The sequence below is a fragment of the Diplodia seriata genome, assembly GCF_021436955.1.
Source record: "Diplodia seriata strain FDS-637 chromosome Unknown scaffold_4, whole genome shotgun sequence".
Lineage (NCBI taxonomy): Eukaryota > Fungi > Ascomycota > Dothideomycetes > Botryosphaeriales > Botryosphaeriaceae > Diplodia > Diplodia seriata.
In genome coordinates, this window is record NW_027117311.1 from 1,381,970 (window position 1) to 1,401,560 (window position 19,591).

Genomic DNA, 19,591 nt, shown 5'->3' on the forward strand with positions numbered 1-19,591 from the left:
CTCACCTCAAGCTCAACACCACCACTGCAACAATGGCCGCCGCCTGCATCTTCTGCAAGATCATCAAGGGTACGTCAATTTCACCTGCTGCCGCACAGCACGGCCGAAGCTCCCTCCCCTCTACTTCCCCGCCGTGCCCCTAGTGTACCGCAGCGCCGGCGAAACGGAAAGACATCCTATGGCTAACCTCGTGCTCTATCCACAGGTGAAATCCCCTCGATGAAGATCTTCGAGAGCGATAAGACCTACGCCTTCCTCGACATCGGACCTCTGTCGCGCGGTCACTCTGTACGTCTCCTCGCCCACCTCGCGACCGAACAACCGATGGTCCGGCCCATGAGCAATTGGCCCAGAACGCTAACAACACTCCCCCACGTCACAGCTCATCATCCCCAAGCACCACGGCGCCAAGCTGCACGACATTCCCGACGACCAACTGCACGAGATCCTGCCCGTGGCCGCGCGCATCGCCCGCGCCGTCGGCTGCGAGGACTACAACATCTTGCAGAACAACGGCCGCATCGCGCACCAAGTCGTCGACCACGTACGTACCTGCCTCCCAAAGGGGAAATGGAATTTAGCGAATTTCTCAAAACACCTCGAATTTTGCTGACAATTTTCTCCTTCTCCTCCCAGGTTCATTTCCACATGATCCCCAAACCCAACGAGACCGAGGGCCTCGGCGTCGGCTGGCCGACCACCAGCCCCCCGAAGGAGGAGTTGCAGAAGCTGTTCGAGGAGATCAAGGCAAAGATGTAAGGGAGGGGAAATATGAAAGTTGGAATCCTGTACGAGGCCGGAGGCGTAAATAAAAGGGAAGAATGGAGTAAGGGTGAGGAAAAAAAAATGGAGGGAGGGGATTGCTAGAGGAGTTGAAAGGATAGTGGCGTACGGGTGGATGATGGGTGGGCAAGGGCCGTGATTCTATACCAGTGGAGCGGAAGATGCAATCAGACTAAGAGTAGTGCCGTGGATGTTTAAAAAGCAACTGTGCAGAGTATTGAAAGCGAGTGTGAGACCAACAAGTAGTATCAATCCAGGCTGGCCGGAGGTTAACGTCACACTACATAACAGTATAAATACGCCACCTGAAAGCTCCGACTCAGTACGGCGGGTTTCTCAATGCAGGAAGCAAAGTCCATTTCCTCCGCTGATCATTATAAGATAACGCATCTACGCTACTAGGAGAAGAAAATGCAGCTACAACAGCATAATAAGCCAGCCCGCCGTATCAACAGTCCCCTCACACCCTATCCCGACATCTCCCTCGATCACCTTGATCTCAACAACTGCCGCGACTACACTTCCTAAAACGGCATCATGTTCCCCTTTCAGCACAACTACTCACCCCCGCTTTCATACTAGCCTCACAATATAATGCAAGAAAAGCAACGGCCACGGCGACGACGGATTCCAGCATCATCCTCCATGAGACACTCGTCGATGAACTCACCCCGAATGTTCGGGCCAGCATTAATGGGCGAGTCGTGCAAGCCGTCCGCATATAGCGGACCAGTGAACTGGTAGTCATCGTCGTCGTCGTCGCTGTCCTGCTGCTGCTGCTGCTGCTGGTCGTCGCCGAGATGCTCACCGCTCTCTTCCGAACTATCACTGCGAAACGTGGTAACTGGCGGTTTTCTCTCCCGGCGAAGGAAGATAATGGTATATAATATTGAGATGCGTTCATCATGTAGGAGGGAAATTTGGACAGTGCGGGGGTACTTTCGATGACACAGCATGTGTAATAAGGGAAAGACATTTTGCGACAATAAAAAAAAAAGATCCAAACACAACATTCTTTTCACCACAGTCGAGAAGAGAAGACCAAACTCACCGCTGCGCCGCCCACATGCCCTGCTGAGTCTCCCTGATGCGCTGCTCCTGCGCCCTGATCATCTCCTCCGTCTGCCCGCGGCTATCAGCACGGCCGTCGATATCCATGGCCTCCTCCTCGCCCTCGACCGGGCGCGGGATGTTGGCGGCAGGGCCAGGCCCGCGGTCGCGGCCGGGCTCGTTGCTGCGAGCGCCGTCCATGACAGCGGCGGCGCCACCGCCAGCGCGCAGCTGGTTGATGGCGCGGATGGTGTCAATGGCGGCGTGCAGTGTGCGGCGGGCGTTGAAGTTCTTCTTGACCGTCGGCAGCAGGTCCTCCTTGCCGCCTCCGGGCTGCGGCGTGTTGGTCGTCGGGTCCGCGATCCACGGGTGCGACAGCGCCTCGTGCGACGTCATGCGCTTGGTCGGATCGATGGTCAGGCAGCGCTTGATGAACTCGCGCGCCGTCTGCGACACGCCGCGCCAGTACTCGAGCGGCGTGAAAGAGTAGTCCGCCACCAGGATCGCCTGCATCTCCTCCAAGTTCGAGTCGCGGTCGAACGGCGTGTAGCCGCAGAGTAGGAAGTAGGTGATCACGCCGATGGCCCAGATGTCGCTGCGTTCGGACTTTTGTTAGCCTGATTTGTTTTTTTTTTCAACGTCCGGTGGCATGCCGCGTGTGACTTACACAGGCTTGCCGTGACCCGTCTTCTTGAAGATCTCAGGCGCCATGTAACCAGGCGTGCCGCAGGTGGTCGTCAGCACGTGGAACTGCTCCTCATCCATGATCCTACTTAAACCGAAATCGGCAATCAAAAGATCGGCGTTGTCCTCAGGCGTGCGGAAGAGCAGGTTCTCGGGCTTCAAGTCGCGGTGGACAATGCCGTGGTCGTGCAGGTATGCGACGGCCGAGAGAGTGGCACGGATGAGGTCTGCGGCATCGGACTCGTAGTAGCTGCCCTTGCGACAAATACGGTCGAAGAGCTCTCCACCAAGCGCAAGGTCGGTGACAAGGTACACTGGCGAATTGCATCCATTAGCGCGCCTGCGAGGACCGTGGCGGGTGCGGGGTGAGGGTACAGTTGTTCATAGTCTCGAAATAGTCCACCAGCGTGAGGATGTTCTGGTGACCCATTGAGACCCTCTTAAGCACGGCAATCTCGTTGCGAACCTGGCGCATCGGTCAGTTCCCTTCACGAGGCTGGGAAGAGGAGCGCGTCCACACACCATATGTTCCCTCCCCGCCATGAGGCGCTTGTTGATCACTTTCGCCGCATAGTATCGTCCAGTGTCGATATGGACACACTCCTTAACCACCGAGTAACTGCCCGCACCCAAGGTCTTGCCAGTCTTGTACCTGCAAGGCTGTATCTGTGGTTGCGCGCCGTTTGGAGGTGCCGACATGGTGAGATTGGCTGTTTCCGAAGATCACGAAGGTCCGGGCGGGGCGCGGGAGAAGAGGTGGGATGAGGATCGGGGAAGGATGGGGGCGCGTATAGTGGGTCTCGGCTGGTTCGTTAAGCACTGGATCTGGACCGTCCGGCGCGCTGAGGGGTGCAACGAAGAAGTGGTTTGGTGTTGTGAGGCTGGCCGCGGGCGGCGCGTGTTCCGGGGCGGAAAGTTGGGCTGTGAGCGGAGCTGCGGTATGATCAGCGCGACGGCGCCTCCTGTCGTCGCAAACGACGGGACGGTAGCGGCTTTGAGTTTTAAGTGCGCGTTCTAGCCACGGCGGAGCTGCGGGATTGTCGCCAGGGTAAAAGAGAGTCGAACAATCTCGTGAAACGCCCTTCACGGTCAGGCGCGAGCTTGCTGGACGCGGGGCTGCTCGTGGTCGAATCAAGGGTCCGCAGCCAAGCGTTGCTCCACGAGCCCGGCAGCCTTGCGGGGAGGCCTCCAACTCGCACATCGTAACGGGAAATTCACTTGCGAATCCGCGCACCAGAGAGGATATCATTCACTACCCACACACAAAGAAAAACAAGAAGTAAAGTAGCCGCTGTTGATGAATGCTGTTCCAATGTGTCCCTTCCTTCCTGAGATTCGCGCCAGCATTCCCAATTACTCCCTATTCCTTTAAAACTCCTGGAAAAGTTGCTCGCGCCGTCTGCGGCCGGGGTGCTAGTAGGCCCATGCTTTCTGCCTTTGTTTTTTCCCCCCGTTTAGACGGCTTGAGATGGGTGTTCACCCTCTGCGATGACTGGCACGCTTAGCCCGCGGTTGGAACTCTGCAGCACAAGCTGCTCATGCCGTCTTGCGCGCAGGAAGTCCGAAACCGCCCGGATGAGAATGAACCAGCCAACAATCATAAGAATGTACGACAACCACTCGCTGGTTGTGATCTGCCCGCTCCCGCTTCCGGAGCCATCGCCGGTAACATCGTTAGGGTCGAAATCGACGTTGTTCGGATCCTTTGGTGCGTTGCCAAAGCCAGCTCCGGCATCCGGCTGACCAACCATGTCGCTATTACTGGCACCCTTCATCGTAAAGCCATACTGAACGAGAGTGATACCAAGACCGGCACGCGCACCGTTCTTGGCGGCGTGCGTTGTGTGAAGAAGATAAGTGAGCAAGAAACCGACCAGCTGAAATGCCATGGAAATGATAGCGTTCCAAACAAAGGAAAATACGGAGCCGACGGGCAGGCCATCAACGAAGACCTCATCCGAGTGAAGGCCAGGTGCAAGAATTGTTGTTTCCCAGTAGGGCGGAGTAGCATCTGCTGCTGCTTGTTCGTAGGACTGCAGATCATCGTCAGCAAACATCCATCGCACGACGACAGTAGCGGACCATGCCACACTGGCAGGCTGCACGCAACAGGAACAAAACGTACCGGAGGCTTTTCCTCCACATCGTCTGCCGGGCTAGGCTTCGCGCTCAAATTTGCAAACACACCGTCGTTGCCTGATCCACCCCCGACCACGCGGCCGCCGGGCACGAAAGCCGGCAGCTGCGTGACTCTTCGCACGATAGGACGTGGCCTGCTTTCTTCCTGGCTTGATCCTTCATAACCGTCGTCGCTCCTGCTTGACTCGGGCTGGCCGCGCATTAACCGCTGGCGGTCGTCCATGCCATCGCCATGCTCGTCGTCGGATTCATCGTCGGAAGGGCTGGCGAAAGTGTCCTCGAGCTCGCGGTCGGCGTCGGATGCGAGCGGATCTTGTTCGCTGAGCAGTCGCTGCTGCGTCGGTGACGAGGCGCGCGATCTGAATGATGGGGGTGGCGATGAGGGTATCGGGTATTGCGGACCGGGGGCGGCAGCGCCACTGTCGGCCGACGACACATGGTCGTCTTCGTCGTGCGCGGAAACCTGCGAGCGAGGGTTCAGTGTGAGTGGAGGTTGCGATAGGTGAGGCGCATGGAGGGGGGGCGACTCCGTGGCGTGGGTGGAGATCTTACCCGCTCGTAGCGCTGCGAAGGCATGGCTGCGGCTGCTGGCGGCCGACGGTCGCGTTAAGGAGCTTGTATGCACAAAGAGAGGCGGAGAGAGCGATGGAGACAGCACAGGTCGAAGCAGAGAACGGTCGGCGGAGTAGGAAAAGGGGACTTTGTGGCGGCGGCAACGACCAGCGGGGGGTGGTTCAGGTACGGCGGAGTAAGGCTGGTCGATGAGACGACGATGTGGTTGTCAGTCTCGGGCCGGGCGCTTGACAGTTGCTGCGCTCGGCGGCACCGCCACAGCCTTAGGCCCAAAGCGGATGGGGTAATGCGGTCATCCATCTGTCGCCCATTCTCGCGATATTTGATCGCCGTCACCCGCGCATTCCACCCTTTTGCGCACCCCGCCCCTCCTGTCGTCGTCTGTCAATCGCCCAGGGCCCCCCAGCATGACATCGGTGCGCGAGCTCCTTTTCCTTCCCTGCCCCGAAGTTTCTGCTAACCCGCCGTCTTTTCCTGATAGACAATCGCGAAACACTACGCGCGCATCGCCGGCGCCTGGCCCAAAGACGTGCTGCGACCCACTGTACAGTTTCAAGACGCCCTGAAGAAGCACGCTGCCGCAGCCTCCGCCGCACCCGCTGCCCAAGAGTTGAAGGACGTCAATGCGCTCTACTCGTTGCTCGAAAACCGCTATGCGAACAAGTACCCCGTCTCGCCGGCGCTGTTGAAGCCGCGCAGCAACCCTTCGTACTATGACGATCTGATGGTCGAGCTTTCTCGGGCTCCGGACCGAGGCTGGTTCGAGCGCTTTACCACCAAGTGGAAGGGTTTCCTGAGGTTGAAATAAAAAGTTAGACAGTAGGTCCAGTTGAGACTTAATGTGTCACGATTCTGTACAATATTGCGCCAATAAGACCTATGGATGGGAAACTGTGCATGATGATAGAGACTGTATCATTTAAAGATGTCTCAACAAATCCCAGGGTGCGTCAGGAAACGCCTGCGGAGAGAGGGAGGAAAGGGAAAAAAGGGCTGGCCCGACTAGTTCACTGCTCAACAAAGGTCCTGCACATTCGGGGCAATTGACGTTTCTGCGTTGGAAGAATGTTAGGAAAAGCGCAATAATTGGTGCTTGGTCAGAATGTGCTAATTCAGCTAATTATTCATGAACCTTCTATCGCATACCAGCAGTACTACTAATCTATGGTACACGTTACACCAGCGCCTCCTTTAGGAGGAAATCTTTGATCCGCACCCCAGTGAAACCCCGAAATGCTTGGAAAAGGAAAAAAGATGTAGCAAGAAGGACAGAAAAGTCACTAAGCCGAATCCCGCAGCCCCCTAGCCGGTATCAACAAACGCCCCATTACCTTCATCCCCTTCCAGCAACTCCATGACATTGCACCTAGCAAACAGAAAATGCCTCTCCCTTGAAGAAAGAACAGTGGACATGTGGAGAATTTCCGGGACTCAGGTGTAGTCGATGCCTGGTAATCGTATCCGGAAAATGATGTGTCCAGTACCGCATAGAAGACCTGGATCGTCAATGTGTTTGAGTTAGGAGACGGTTCCAGGATAGGGTGCAACGGGCTTCGCGGCCAAGTTAGCCGCCATCTTCTCGCGCTCCATCTTTTCTGCCTCCATCATAGCGCGATCAGCTTTGGTGACACGAGGCTTGCGCGTGGTCACGCCTCCACGAGAACCACGGCCTCCTCCACGACCCCTAGCAGCCGCAGTGTCGCCTCGAGTAGCGCCGCCCCTGCCACGGCCCCTGCCACGGCCACGTGCAGTACTGCCATCATTCCTGGACAAGATTAGTAGATGCAAATATACGGCAAAGACTGGAAGACGTACCTCTCGACAGTGGGCTTCTCCCCCTCTGTGATGAGAGGGCCGCTGTATACGAAGAAACCATCCTTGGCCATGAGAGCAGACTGCTCCCATGCTAGCTCGGTGTCGTCAATGAAGTCGTCGTCCTTGTCGTAGTCCTCGACCTTCTTCTTCCGTTGTCTCTTCTTGCCCTCCTGAGTGAGCTCATCTTCCATGCCACCCATCTCTACGTTGCTTTCAGGCTCCGACAAGTCAACAGACATGTCATCAGCAGAGGCTGCACCTGATCCCCTCTCCAAAGCGGCAGCCGCAGCGGCCATTTGACGTCTCCTCTCCCTCGCAGCAGCGACACGTGGGTGAAGGGCAGCAAAGCCGTACTTCTTCTCCACTTCACGTGCAAAGTTGATGGTGACGTTGGTTTGGCCCTTGAGTGGGAAAGTAAGCCAGATGTTGGTGCCTTCGGTGGATGAATCTTTGCCAGACGCAGACCCAACGAACGGCACGCTGGAGAGCAGACCGCCGCCACCCGGGAGTGGAGGAGGGGCAGCTTCTTTGGGTTTGGTGGACTTCTGTGGCGCAGGCGGAGTCGGTGCACCTGACGAGCCGGCAGATTCTGTCTTCTTCGAAATCGGCGCAGGTTGCATAGTTGACTGCACTTGTGGCTGCAGCTGCGACTGTTGCGGTTGAACTTGAAGATGCTGCGCTGGCTGCTGGTGCTGGTGCGCGGGCGGCGGTAGCGACTGTTGCTGCTCGATGCCTTCCATAGGTGTCGTGTGCATTGGAGGAGGCTTGTGTATTTGCGCCGCCTCGCCGGACGGACCGAACGGGTTTGGCTTCGCTTGGATAGGCGCGGGCGAAGCAGGTGCAGAAGTTACGGACATGGGCGGCTGGAAACGATTTTGTTGTGTGATGTGTGTCTGGTTTGTTACAGAAGGCGGGTCGATAAGGCTGTTGATAGAAGGCGAGGCGCTAGCACGATTGAAAACTCGTGCGGGCGGCGAGACAGGAGGGAGACTGCTTGAGTGCTGGTGTTGGTTCACAGAAAGGGTAGCCGAACGAATTGGGTCATACAGCTGACCACTCGAAGCCGGGCGTGAGTTGGGGGTGGTTGCAGCAACGACATGAGCCACAGCAGGGTTAGGAATGGGCTCAGATACTATGTGCGGAGATGATGCGGCAGGAATTGTGCCAACCAGATCAGTGATCTTGGGCTGCCGCGAGGCTGAGGGCTGGTGCTGGAGCTGCGGCGGCGGGGGTTTATCTTCAGGCACACGGGCGGGAGCCGGCGCGGCGGCCGCTGCGGCCGCTGCGGCTGCAGCCGTCTCCGCTACAGTCTTGCGTTTCTTCCGTTGCGGCGGCGGCGCATTGGGATCCTTGGGTGCGCGGGTGCGCGGAGCGCGCTTGGGCTTTTCCTCGCCATTTGCATTTGCATTAGCCGCTGCGGCAGGCTCTCTCTTTTTGCGCTGCTTCTTGGGTGCAGCGGTGGCTGGTGCAGAGGTGGTTGTGGTGTTGTTAAATTTAGCGGCGGACGTGGGTGCGCTGCCGGGCGGTGGTGCTGCACCACCAAGAACGTGGATCGTGGAGCCGTGACCGTTGGAGTTGGCGCCGGACGGGTCGATGTCGGGCGACCCAGGGGGCGTCGAGAGATCGTCTGGGGACGACGAGCTCATTATGTGCAGTCGGGTGCGAGACGACCACGGACAGGTCTCCGGCACGAACACCTAACAGCGAGTAACAAGCGGTCGCAAACCTCCACCGCGACAACACTGCACGTAGCGATCGGGCAGAACGCAGCTGTCCAGGCACCGGCGGGCGACCTGGATCGGATATTCAGGTGCAGCGGGGGCGCCGCAACTCGGTTTCAGGGGATGGATGATGGACGCAGATCCGAGGCGGCCGCAGCTGATGGAAGACGTCGAGCGACGAAGGGGGACGAGGCGGGTGTTAAGAGGAAAGGAAGGCCGTGGGCGATAGAGGCCATTTCATTGCGGGCGGAGTTCGCAGCGTGCGACACCTCAGAGACGACTTAGTTAAACACGCCCGCGGGGACCAGCGAAAGCCAGAGCGAGGGCCCTCTCATCGATTACAGACCCCAAAGACTGGCTACATATGGCATTTCCGCATCCCAGCATCACACACCGTGTTATTGCTGCGAGTTGTGAGGCTTGTCCGAAGCAGCCGGTGCTCCCGTCCGAGCAGCATCATCTCTGGCGCATCTCGCGGCCAACTGGCATCACAGGCCCCATGAGGTGCGCGTGCTGCTGGTTCATTGCTTTTCGGCAACTGCATCTTTCTCGTTCTCGGAAGGCGCCACAGTCAAGCCACAGTTGCGGAGCTTTAGCCGTAGGGCTTGGCGGGCGATCAAACCAGGGTACGACTATGGTAAGTGCGTCAACCTTCTCTCCCCGACCGACTCCCGTCAAAACAAGCCCGCCACACCATCTCACTCCGCACGCCCCACGTTTCTCCCCGCCATGAGTGCACTGGGCAAGGGCGAGCGTTTCTACGTCAACTTCGATGATCCTGAGCGTGGTATCATCGGCGACCCTGTGGAATCTGCCCAAGCGCACGATGACGCACTGCCGGTTTTTCCTGGCCTCAGCTTCGTCGCCGATGTCAAAGAACGCGACACCTCAGAAGTGAGGCCGCCCGCAGCACCCTCGTTCAAAAGTACATCTACCGGCTTTCCTGCACACAAGAAGCGCACGCGCGTGTCTGCCTTCAAGCAGCAGCGCAACGCGGCAAAGGACCCTTCCGGCCAGCCGGGCCAGGACAGCGAACCCGCCGCTCCCTCCGCCGCACCACCTGTGCCTGCAGCACCGGTCAGGGAGAAAGCCCCGCCTCTAGTTCCTGCAACAGCCGAGGATGGTGTTAGTGCTGAGGAAATAGAGCGCCGTCAGATCGACGAGGACAATAGGAAGAGGTTGGCGGCAATGACGCCGGAAGAGATTGAGGCTGAGAGGCAAGAGCTTTTCTCCAGTCTCAATCCTGGGTTCATACAGAGACTGCTGGCGAGGGCAAACATAGACGAGGGCAGCAATGAGCGCTCATTTCCTTCAGCAACTAATCTACCGCAGACAGAAACACCACCGAGCAAATCTACTGAACCAAAATCACCGAAAACAGCAAAAAAAGTAACATTTGAGGAGCCTAAAGCGCCCGAGCCATCAACAGATTCTGCGGGAAACGATATGGCAAAAGACGTGGGGGTTGATACAGGAGCTGCCCCCGAAGGTTCACTCCCAGCAGCGCCAACAATCCACTTTCCCCGCCCTTCGCAACCACCTGAGCTAGATCCCAACGACCCAAACTTCCTCCAGGACCTCCATGACAAATACTTTCCCGATCTCGCCGCCGATCCTCAATCGCTTTTATGGGCGGCGCCTCTGCCCACACCCGGATCCGAAGCGGACAAACAGTCACCATACCACCCGTCGCTCCGCAGCCTCGATGCGAAGGACATCCGCTTCGGATTCAATGGCGCCATCATACCGCCTAAGGTCGCACGGGACATGTCTGTTAGTCTTGGTCTTCACCATCACGGCGAGGCACCGGAGGCAGCGGGTTATACAATCCCGGAGCTTGCACTGCTCGCCCGTAGCAAAGTGCCTGCCCAGAGGTGCATGGCATTTCAGACGCTGGGACGAATTCTATTCCGGCTTGGGCGCGGCGAGTTCGGCGTCGAGGGTACGATCTCGGTGGAAGGTCCGGAGGTCCTGCAGGAGGGGCACGAGGACGAACTGGAGCGGCAGAACGAGAAGGACATGTCGATGCTGGCGAGGGGCTTATGGGAGTGTGTCGAGGAGCACCGCGTCATAGATACGCTGTCGGAGGAAGTCAACAAGCAGAGTGGGCATTTGACCGCGAAAACCTTTGCAGAGGAAGCATTATGGAATTGGCGAAAGGGCGGTGGCAGGAAGAAGAGGGCTGTATAAGAAAATGTTGCTCAAAAATGTTATGCAAAACCTAAAGATATCCCACGCATTTGACTTATCCTAGAAGGGCGTGTAGGACGCTTCAAAATCAAAATAAATGCAATGCTTCCACGTGATGGCTGCTATCGTGATGTGTAGTGCGAGCACATTAAGTATACCTGGCCGATTCTGCCCGCAATCATGACTGTTTTTCCGTTTTCGATTCCTTTGTGCTCAAAGAAACCAATACCGTACTTACCTTGTTTTGCTCCTCCGCTATACCCGTGAGATATACTGAAGAAAGCCTAGTCGTTACCAACCATCCAGCGCCGGAAAAGAAATCGAGAGAATCACTCTTTCTGTTGCCGTCTCATCTTGCTTCTCTCCAACACCGATCAATGCTTCGGCTGTATCTTGACAGCCTCGAATATCTCTTCTAAGCCCATGTCCGGGCTACCAGGCACCAGGTCTTTCCACACGTGTTCCGAGGTGCGCAACTCGGAGGGAAGGACACTCCAGTTAGGGCTATGCTCCGCCTTGAGCCACTTGAAGTCGTCGACCTGATCCCACAAATTTGGCTGCGCGGAGGGGTCTTCATGGGTCTGGTGTAGAAAAAAGTCAGCCCTTATTCGGCCGCTACTCAGGTCCAATGCCATGGAAAAAGCCAATTTCAAGCGGGAAGTTTAGCAAGTATTACTCACATAAGTTTCCGGCAACGGCGCGAACCTGATGCCCGCGCAGTCCTCAATGATCGGCCTGCTATCGCACCGCAGGTACACGTCGACGTTCTTACACTCATGCATGCGGAACTGGCGCGCGCGGACGACCAGCACACTGCCCTCAACGGCGGTGATGTGGATGGCGCCGGCGACGCGGCCGCACACGAGCAACGAGTCGCGCACGTTCTTGACCGTCAGCCCGGCGAAGGGGGCACCGCCGCTCGCCTCGGCCGTGGGCTGGCTCATGTCGACGATGCAGCGGCGCACGTTCGCGATGGTGCCGGCCGACGTCGCGTGCGAGGCCGTCGGCGGCAGGATGATGTGCAAGCCCGTGTGGCCCGCGATGGCCACGCTGCTCGTGCCGCTGAACGACGGCTTGCGCATGGGCGAGCCCTGCTGCTGCGCGCTGCTGAGATGCCGGTTCACGAAGCCGTCCTGCGCCGCGCCGCCGTGGCCATGGCCATCCAGGCCCGCGGCGTTTTGCCTGCTAAGGCTGCTTCCATCTTCTGCGAGCTCGTTGGCCGGCGTGCCGGGGGCGGCGGGGGACGCGAAGGCGCTGGATTCTGCGGTCGAGGTGTCTCCGGAGCTGGCGGCGGGGTCGTTAACGGCGTGCTGGTGCGCACCCGGGAGTTTGAGGCGCTGCTGCGAGGCGAGCTCCGCGACGTCCGCGAGCGAAATTGCGGACGGGTTTTTGTGGTGCGAGACGGCGGTTGTGGCGCTCGACTGCCGGGTGGATTTGAAGGAGAACTTGCTGCGGGGCGCGAAGGAGGTGCGAGTTTGGTTGAGTTTGTCGTTGAGGGCTTTGATGGCCTGCGGGAAGCAAGGAGAGAGAAGAACGTTAGAGCTCCGTGGGCTAGCTGCGGAGGGGATGGGGGGGTCCGCGCGCGCAAACCTCAGAATATGTTCGCTGGTCGTACGCCGGGATGTAGCTCGAGGCGTCCTTTACTTCGCGCGACAGCCTTGCTATGCCGGCCAGGCAGTGCTCTACGCCATCTGCCCGCTCGCCGCCGGTCACTGCTTTGTCGGCGAGCCTGTTGATTTCCTCCTGGAGCTCTGTTGGTTGGGCATGTCAGTGGTTGCGGCAGGGATAGGATGCGGGGGTGTTTGCGTGCTCACCTGTCACCTCGTGCTGGAAGTAGCGGAAGAAGCGCTCCTTCAAGCCCGTGTCCGCGTTTTGCTGGAGCGGAAGAGTAGCCATTGGTGAGATGTGTAATTCGCGCGATTGAAGCGCTTGCTGCACGCGGGTTCTGTGGTTCAGGTGGGGTCAGTAAGATTGGCGGATGACGGTTGTGGTTCACTTTAAGCGGCTGCATGCATGGCTGGCGGAGAAGAAGACTGGTTATTAGGCTCGCTGCGGGGACCAGGCTGTGAGGAGCGCCCCGCCGTGGAGTCAACAAAAATTCTGGGTGTCAGGCGGTCGATCCCGATGCGAGTCCGCATCTCCTCACTCCCCTCTCCGGCACGTCAAGATGGTGGCTGCGGGGAGGGGCAGGGATGACGCCCTCGACATTCCTTTTGGGGACGAGCTATGCCGCGGCCAAACTGGTCGCGGGCATTCCAGCCACGAGGCGGCGCATTAGCTGCCGAGCCAGCGCGCCTGCCAGCGCCGACGAGCGCACGCCTCTTGCGTTTGGTGGGTGCCTCCTCTTGTGTCCGTCGTGTCATGTGCGCTGTAGGATGCGAGTCAGTGCGGGGACCATGCAAGTGCGGCAACGCGATATTCCTGCGCATTACCGCAGATAGCTATGACGCTATGAAAACCATAAACCAACGTCTGTGTATCTGATATTCTACTGCCAACCCCTTTGATGCCTTTTGAGCCTCCGGCGCTGTCTCAGACTCTACGTCACTCTTAGACAGCACGGGAATAAGATTCTCGCCTATGCTCAGCATCCCCGTGCTAGATCTGCAGCTGATCCTCACAATCATTCCTCTGGAATGCCGTCACTGAAGGCGTCGAGACTGCGAGGGCACCGCAAATGCCACGCGCCCCCGTGAGAACATAGCGCAATCGAGCTATATGTAATACTCCAGGCAGCCCCTGTCATAGCTTTCGGTTGGACATGTCCGCCTCATGTACCTAACCGGACTAAGAAATAAAGACTTTAACGACCCCCTAATAGCTGCATGGAGCCCGTCGACTGCCTTGGCTCAAACGATGTTTGACGAGTTCCTAGCAAGTTTGTGATTGGCAGACAACGTCTCCTGATGCCGTCCGTACCTCAACAAACTCAGAGCCTTGACACACCGTTTGCAATTCCCCAACATCTACGACATTGTAAGAATGATTGAACCGGGCTGTCGATGTAATGGGTCTAAGATGCTGCCGCACACCAATGAACATTTGCGTTAGTCGATGCTTATGCAAGAAACCGAGCCATTGCCGTCCCCGGAACCCGAAACGATTTCTGACGTAAGGGAATCGATTTGTACATGTAGGCCAGCTGCAGCTGGCGGTATCTTGCTCTACTTTGGAGCAGCGGAAGAACGCCATGGTTTTGCCATTGTACGCCATCCCATCAGCACTTCAGTTTCTACATCCACTTCATCTTTAGCTCTTCTCGTTTGCGCGAATCTGAGGCGACTTCTCCATTCAGTGTGCGGACGGGGCGTCGATCTCATAGCCGTACTTCTCCTTAAGCCTCTGTCGTCTCCTGTCCTCGTAGCCGGGAGGGATGATGCCTGCAAGATATCAGCAACCCGCCGCGTACCATATGTATAATCAAAACGCATACCGCGACCCTCGCCAATCGAGGCAACGGTCTCCTCTGCCGGTGTCCTGTAGTTCGTCCTCAGGAAGCGCTTTCTCTCAAACTCATCCGTGTTGGGATCCTTGCTGTATCCGGTCAGAGCGTGGCCGCAGAAGTCAAAGGTGCTGAGAATAGTGGCAAGGCCGACGCCGTAACCAAGGACGGCGGGCATGGATCGGACTAGTGCCCCAAAATCAGCCAATGCGTCTCAGTTCATCGGGAGGCTGCATGTCATACATCTCAGGCCGACCATAGCACCACCGAAAAAGCCGCCAATGGCCTCGTTCCAGCTGTCGTCCTTCTGGCGCAGGTTCGCCGACGCGGTGCGAGCGAACTCGTAGGAGCCACCCATAGCCGCTGCGGCAGATCAGCATTTGCCAAATCAATTGCGGTTACGGGTGCGCCGGCATACTGAAGACAGCAATGGTTGTGCCGGAGCGGGTGAAGACGCCGAAGGGGCCGTAGTTCTGCTTCTGCAGGGTGTTCTGGATGGCGGACACGAAGGTGCCGGCGCCGGCCGTGACCATTGTGGTCTTGATGGTCCGGCCGATCGTGTCCTTGGGGTGGTATTGGTGGTCGTCGTGGGCCATGTTGGGCGGCGGTCGAGGGCGATGCGGTCGAGGTTGTGGAGTGTCAGCCAGATTGGATTGGCTCTCCGCCATTGAAGCTGCGGCCCACCGCTCACCGCCCGATTCTGCCCAGCGCCGACACCTACGTGACAGGAGCTTTGACATCACACCCAAACACTTGACAAGCAAGCTAGCCACGCCTGTTCTTTGTCCCTCACCAAGCCGACTCGACGTGGCTTCCAGCTAAGCCGCTGTAGTGTGCGTCTTTCGGTTGCTGTCATCCGCTTATGCGCTTGCCAGCCACCGCGTTGCTCACACGTTATCCGCTTCATCATCCCGCCGCGTCGCTGGTCGCATCTCTCATAGCACAACAGCGCTGCGCGCTCACGAACTTCTGGAGCACCTTGTCGTAGCCTCCGCTTCCCTCCTCCACTCCCTGGTTTCTGCACGTCCGCCGAGGTCTTACGGTCCACATGTTGCCTTCCAAGCCAGGTTTCTACTTACCCGCGCCGCCTTTCACGCTTGCCGTTGACGTCTGACCGGAGTTATAGGGAAGACCGCTCCACGCCTGCTCGAAGACCTCTACCATTATGATCCTCGGCAGCGCGTACGTTGCGGGCGCAACATCCTCACCGACGCCCCACCGCACTTCGATGACTCCAAGCCGCCTATGGCCGCCGTGCCCGGCGGCAGCTGTCGCCATAACCTCACGCTGAAGCCGGATCAGTGCGTGATACCTGAGAGCTGGGATCGCCGCCCGGATGGGCAGACAATACTCAAGGTTGCCTCATACTGTCGATTGTGTCGACACCACATCTCAGTAGTCCTCGATTTTCGCCAGGGTACCTGCACGTGGCCATGTCCGAATGAGGACTACAAGCTGCACCACTTCATACATGTTCCTTCCGATGGACGACGCGATAGCTTGGAGGACGACTATCTGAAGGAGAGTTATCGCTTTCAGTGCTCTTCTCAGCAATGCGGAGCGGTGCTCACGGCAGAGGTTGCCCCGCCACGCCTTTCGCCAGAGGACATGACTCTCTTGACGGACAAAAAGGTGCTGGAAGAGCGCCTCAAGTCTGCCAAGGTCATAGATCCCGATCGAACCGAGCTCCAAGCTGCCAAGCCAATCGATGGTCTCTACATTCTGCATGCCTACATTCGAGACGCCTTAAATGGCAAGTCGTCGCGCATTCCTTTGCGTAATAGGAAGTTCTTGGTCACATACGGGGAGGACTGTGATGCGTTGTTCATGCGATTAGGGTTTACGAAGAAACCTGCACAGGGCGAGGAGGAGACCGCGTGGTTCCTCCCGTCCCCGCCGCAGGACTGGAATCGTATACAGGGAGACGCTCTAAGAGATCGCCTGGATGACTCCATGCAGGAGCTCATGTGCCTGATCGATCGCATGCCACACTCAGCCAAACAAGAGTTGAAGAGATACAGTTATCAGCCACACGCCGCACGTGAAGCTTTTGAAAGGATTTTCGGCTCTTTCAATTGTTAGTTTCCCTTTGTTCATCGCCCATTGTTCCTGGAAGCTGACTTGCACTAGATCCTAAAAGGCCTGGTTACACCGCCAGCTCACAAGGTGTTGAGGACCATCCGTAAGCCCTATGCTTCTCTGGTATTCTTCGTGTCATACTAACCATGTCAGTAGTTATTACGCCGGGCTGGGCGCTATTGGGGCCTTTTCCGATAGTCTGTTAGCTTTCGCATACGACCGACAAGTTGCGACCGATCCGCAGAACCACGCCTATTACTACGAGTGTCTCGCAGATCTTGCAAACGGACGACGAAGCGACGAGCTAGATATGAAGAAGGTCATGGAAGAGTCTAAGGGGATTGTAAGCCGAAAGGATGCGAAGCAGGCGCTCCGCCGCTTCAACCTCGACCCTGAACGTTTAGCTTCATTCACCGATGAGTATATCATCAATCAATTCCGTGTCCGCGTCGCCAGCGTCGGAGCCTACGAAGTGCCGGAATTGCGCGAGTACCTTCGCAAAATTGGCGCCTACAGACAAAGTCAGGCAATTATGGATGCCGCCGGTGACAGTATGTATCCGCCTGCCCTGCTGGAAGTTTCAACAATCGCTAAAGAGTGGACAGTCATCCAAACATACGAGCAAGCTTTGTCATGGTTGGGGGCAGAAGCCGGCCATGGTGATGATCAAATCATTGCCGTGGCAGGGTTAAAGGTGTGTGGAACCAAACATTCCAAGATCTGCCTCAGTCCCAGGACACAAAAACACGAGATAGTCACCATCGGAGCAGTCCCTTGCTGACCTTGGAATAGAAATCCGAAGAGCCATCTAGCGAGCCGAAGATCGCCGAGGCCATCAAGATCATTGCAGACCACCGTGATAGTGAGGGTCTTAAAGTTTGGCTACAAACAGGCGAGATCAGGATGGGGAACGACCCCGAATTGGAGAAGACCAAGGCTTTCAGCGCTTTCGGAATCAGCAACCATCAAGGTGCTGTTGATGACGAGATGCTCGAGTTGACACTGAGTGACCTCAAGGAACGGGATCCATCAAAGAGTGATGAATATGACCGCTACGCGGCTATCGTCAGGGCCGAAAGTGGCAAAGGACCGGCCCCAGCTCCGCCACCCAGGTATCCACTGGACCAATGGCCGGTTGGTATCGAGAACCTCGGCAACACCTGCTACTTGAACGCCATCCTGCAATTCCTCTTCACAATAAAACCGTTGAGAGAATACGTCCTAAGTATAGATGAGCACCTTATGGAAATCAACGAAGACAACATCGGTAAGAAGCGAGTGGGGAGCAGAATGGTTACTGCAGAAGAAGTCAGGCGGTCTCAGCACTGTAAGCTATTCTTCTGACCTATTACTATTCTTTATTCAACTAACAGGAATAGTTGTCAAAGAGTTGAAGGAGCTATTTGAGCAGTTAATCACTGCCCCTGCAGCGACCATTCGGCCCAAAGTAGAATTGGTGCAGCGAGCCCTAGAGTATGCATTTCCCAACGAAGAACCAGGTCCGACCGGGACCGATTCAGCAGCCACCGTTGTTTCAGAAAGCTCGAACACCGGAAAAGATGATGGGAATGATGTTGAGATGGCAGACAGCGCCGCGAATGGCGAGGCTCTCGCAAATTCCCAAACTGAGGCTGCGGATAGTGATGCTACACTTGTTGGAGACAGGGATTCTGAGACCCTGCCGGATGCTGAGGGCACCAAAGTGGAGAAGGATACTTCGATCAAGGAGTCCTCGGAGAAGCCGCCACAGCCCGAACATCCGCCACCGATCCCACCTCGTAAACCATCCAACAAACCCACTAGCATTCCTTACACAATGCAGCAGGACGCTTCCGAAATCCTCATCAATATTCTGCTTCAACTGAGCTATGCCATTCGCCCAGAACGATTCAGGGAGGATGGCGAGCAGCTCGACTTTGTCAAGGAGTATGGTTGCCGTCAACTCCTAAATGCCATTCTAAGCTAACGTATGTGTCTAGGCTGTTCTACGGTGAAGAAGCCGCCTCGCTCAAGAGGGAAGGAAAGACAACGGAGCAGAAGGCCCTTTTCAACACCCAATACGTCACGGTCGTGGAAGGACCCAAGAACATCTACGAAGCAATCGACGATACCCTCGATAAGGGCGCGATAGAGGATTCCGACAATGCCGAGAAGTGGACCACAATTCTTCGAGCACCTCCCATCTTGAAGATCGATGTGAAGAGACTCGGCTTCGACAAGGTGAAGAAGCAGACGATCCGTTCTGAGCATCACTTGCAGCTGGAAGAAACCATCTACATCGACCGGTATCTTCGCGATGAAGCCACCTTGCAGAGAAGAAAGCAGTCGTGGGAGAAGAAGGCCAAGTTGAAGTGCCTCCGTGAACGCAGGGCCGAGCTAGCTGCAACCAGGGTGGATGTATCTCTGTCAGACGCGGTTCGGGCTGCATCAGACTTCATCAAGGATGTTGAGGCGGATGAGTCCGATCAGGCAGACGAGCAGCAAACCAACGGCATCTTCGGAGATGATATGGCAGCGAAGGCCGAGGAGACACGGAAAGAAATCAGCAGCTTGGACGACAACATCGCCACTCTCGAAGCCGAGATATCGTCACTATTTGCAGACATGAATTCCGTGCCATACAAACTGCACTCTTTGTTCATCCATCGTGGTGGCACCGGCGGCGGTCACTATCTCGTATCGATTAGGGACTTCAAGAATGGTCTGTGGCGAAATTACAACGATGAGACCATCACAGAGGTCACGGACGTTGAAAAGAACATCTTCGGCCAGGGCGACACATACTCGAAGATCATCACAACCTGCGTCGTCTACGTCAAAGCCGACCTCAAACACGGTGATCACGATCTCGTTGAAGCAGTCCATCGCGAACCCATCAAGCTTGAGGATCCACCTTCTCAACAGCAACAGGATGTTGAGATGACTAGCTTTGGCAACGATGACTGGGGAGAAGTGAAGTTCACGGAGGGCATCGATCCGACCGATGGCTCGCAGAAGCTGCCGGACTACAGTCAGGATGGGTACGACACTTCGCAGATAGACACGAGACCTAGCGAGGGCCAATGGTGATGTATAAGCGTGCGCGGCGGAGTGCAGCTTTGCTTCACTTTCCCCT

The 19,591-nt window shown here is 56.8% G+C and overlaps 9 protein-coding genes across 9 annotated transcripts; 4 read left to right on the forward strand and 5 right to left on the reverse strand.

Annotated features, from left to right (window-relative positions):
• Positions 1–32: 32 nt before the first annotated feature.
• On the forward strand, positions 33–759 carry HNT1 (Adenosine 5'-monophosphoramidase; the record flags this gene model as incomplete). Its single annotated transcript, XM_066775742.1, has 4 exons — positions 33–69; positions 206–288; positions 383–544; positions 637–759. 4 exons carry the CDS (start codon positions 33–35, stop codon positions 757–759), a joined length of 405 nt encoding a protein of 134 aa, XP_066633623.1.
• Positions 760–1,367: 608 nt separating this feature from the next.
• On the reverse strand, positions 1,368–3,216 carry cmk1 (Calcium/calmodulin-dependent protein kinase type I; the record flags this gene model as incomplete). The annotated part of the gene is made up of 5 exons (XM_066775743.1): positions 1,368–1,611; positions 1,835–2,428; positions 2,501–2,831; positions 2,893–2,983; positions 3,040–3,216. The coding sequence occupies 5 exons, from the start codon at positions 3,214–3,216 to the stop codon at positions 1,368–1,370; spliced, it is 1,437 nt and encodes a 478-aa protein (XP_066633624.1).
• A 755-nt stretch (positions 3,217–3,971) lies between these two features.
• On the reverse strand, positions 3,972–5,232 carry SLS55_004286 (uncharacterized protein; the record flags this gene model as incomplete). The annotated part of the gene is made up of 3 exons (XM_066775744.1): positions 3,972–4,550; positions 4,643–5,119; positions 5,209–5,232. The coding sequence occupies 3 exons, from the start codon at positions 5,230–5,232 to the stop codon at positions 3,972–3,974; spliced, it is 1,080 nt and encodes a 359-aa protein (XP_066633625.1).
• A 404-nt stretch (positions 5,233–5,636) lies between these two features.
• On the forward strand, positions 5,637–6,037 carry SLS55_004287 (uncharacterized protein; the record flags this gene model as incomplete). The annotated part of the gene is made up of 2 exons (XM_066775745.1): positions 5,637–5,645; positions 5,780–6,037. 2 exons carry the CDS (start codon positions 5,637–5,639, stop codon positions 6,035–6,037), a joined length of 267 nt encoding a protein of 88 aa, XP_066633626.1.
• Positions 6,038–7,004: 967 nt separating this feature from the next.
• Positions 7,005–7,901, reverse strand: HPC2 (HIR complex subunit; the record flags this gene model as incomplete). Its single annotated transcript, XM_066775746.1, has 2 exons — positions 7,005–7,853; positions 7,896–7,901. The coding sequence occupies 2 exons, from the start codon at positions 7,899–7,901 to the stop codon at positions 7,005–7,007; spliced, it is 855 nt and encodes a 284-aa protein (XP_066633627.1).
• Positions 7,902–9,494: 1,593 nt separating this feature from the next.
• On the forward strand, positions 9,495–10,955 carry SLS55_004289 (uncharacterized protein; the record flags this gene model as incomplete). Its single annotated transcript, XM_066775747.1, has 1 exon — positions 9,495–10,955. One exon carries the CDS (start codon positions 9,495–9,497, stop codon positions 10,953–10,955), a length of 1,461 nt encoding a protein of 486 aa, XP_066633628.1.
• Positions 10,956–11,329: 374 nt separating this feature from the next.
• SLS55_004290 (uncharacterized protein) lies at positions 11,330–12,851 on the reverse strand (the record flags this gene model as incomplete). The annotated part of the gene is made up of 4 exons (XM_066775748.1): positions 11,330–11,536; positions 11,636–12,463; positions 12,546–12,706; positions 12,770–12,851. 4 exons carry the CDS (start codon positions 12,849–12,851, stop codon positions 11,330–11,332), a joined length of 1,278 nt encoding a protein of 425 aa, XP_066633629.1.
• Positions 12,852–14,246: 1,395 nt separating this feature from the next.
• Positions 14,247–14,993, reverse strand: SLS55_004291 (uncharacterized protein; the record flags this gene model as incomplete). Its single annotated transcript, XM_066775749.1, has 4 exons — positions 14,247–14,335; positions 14,389–14,583; positions 14,641–14,760; positions 14,816–14,993. 4 exons carry the CDS (start codon positions 14,991–14,993, stop codon positions 14,247–14,249), a joined length of 582 nt encoding a protein of 193 aa, XP_066633630.1.
• Positions 14,994–16,005: 1,012 nt separating this feature from the next.
• Positions 16,006–19,545, forward strand: UBP2 (ubiquitin-specific protease ubp2; the record flags this gene model as incomplete). The annotated part of the gene is made up of 7 exons (XM_066775750.1): positions 16,006–16,474; positions 16,528–16,579; positions 16,633–17,027; positions 17,082–17,170; positions 17,269–17,803; positions 17,856–18,402; positions 18,456–19,545. The coding sequence occupies 7 exons, from the start codon at positions 16,006–16,008 to the stop codon at positions 19,543–19,545; spliced, it is 3,177 nt and encodes a 1,058-aa protein (XP_066633631.1).
• Between the last annotated feature and the right edge of the window lie 46 nt (positions 19,546–19,591).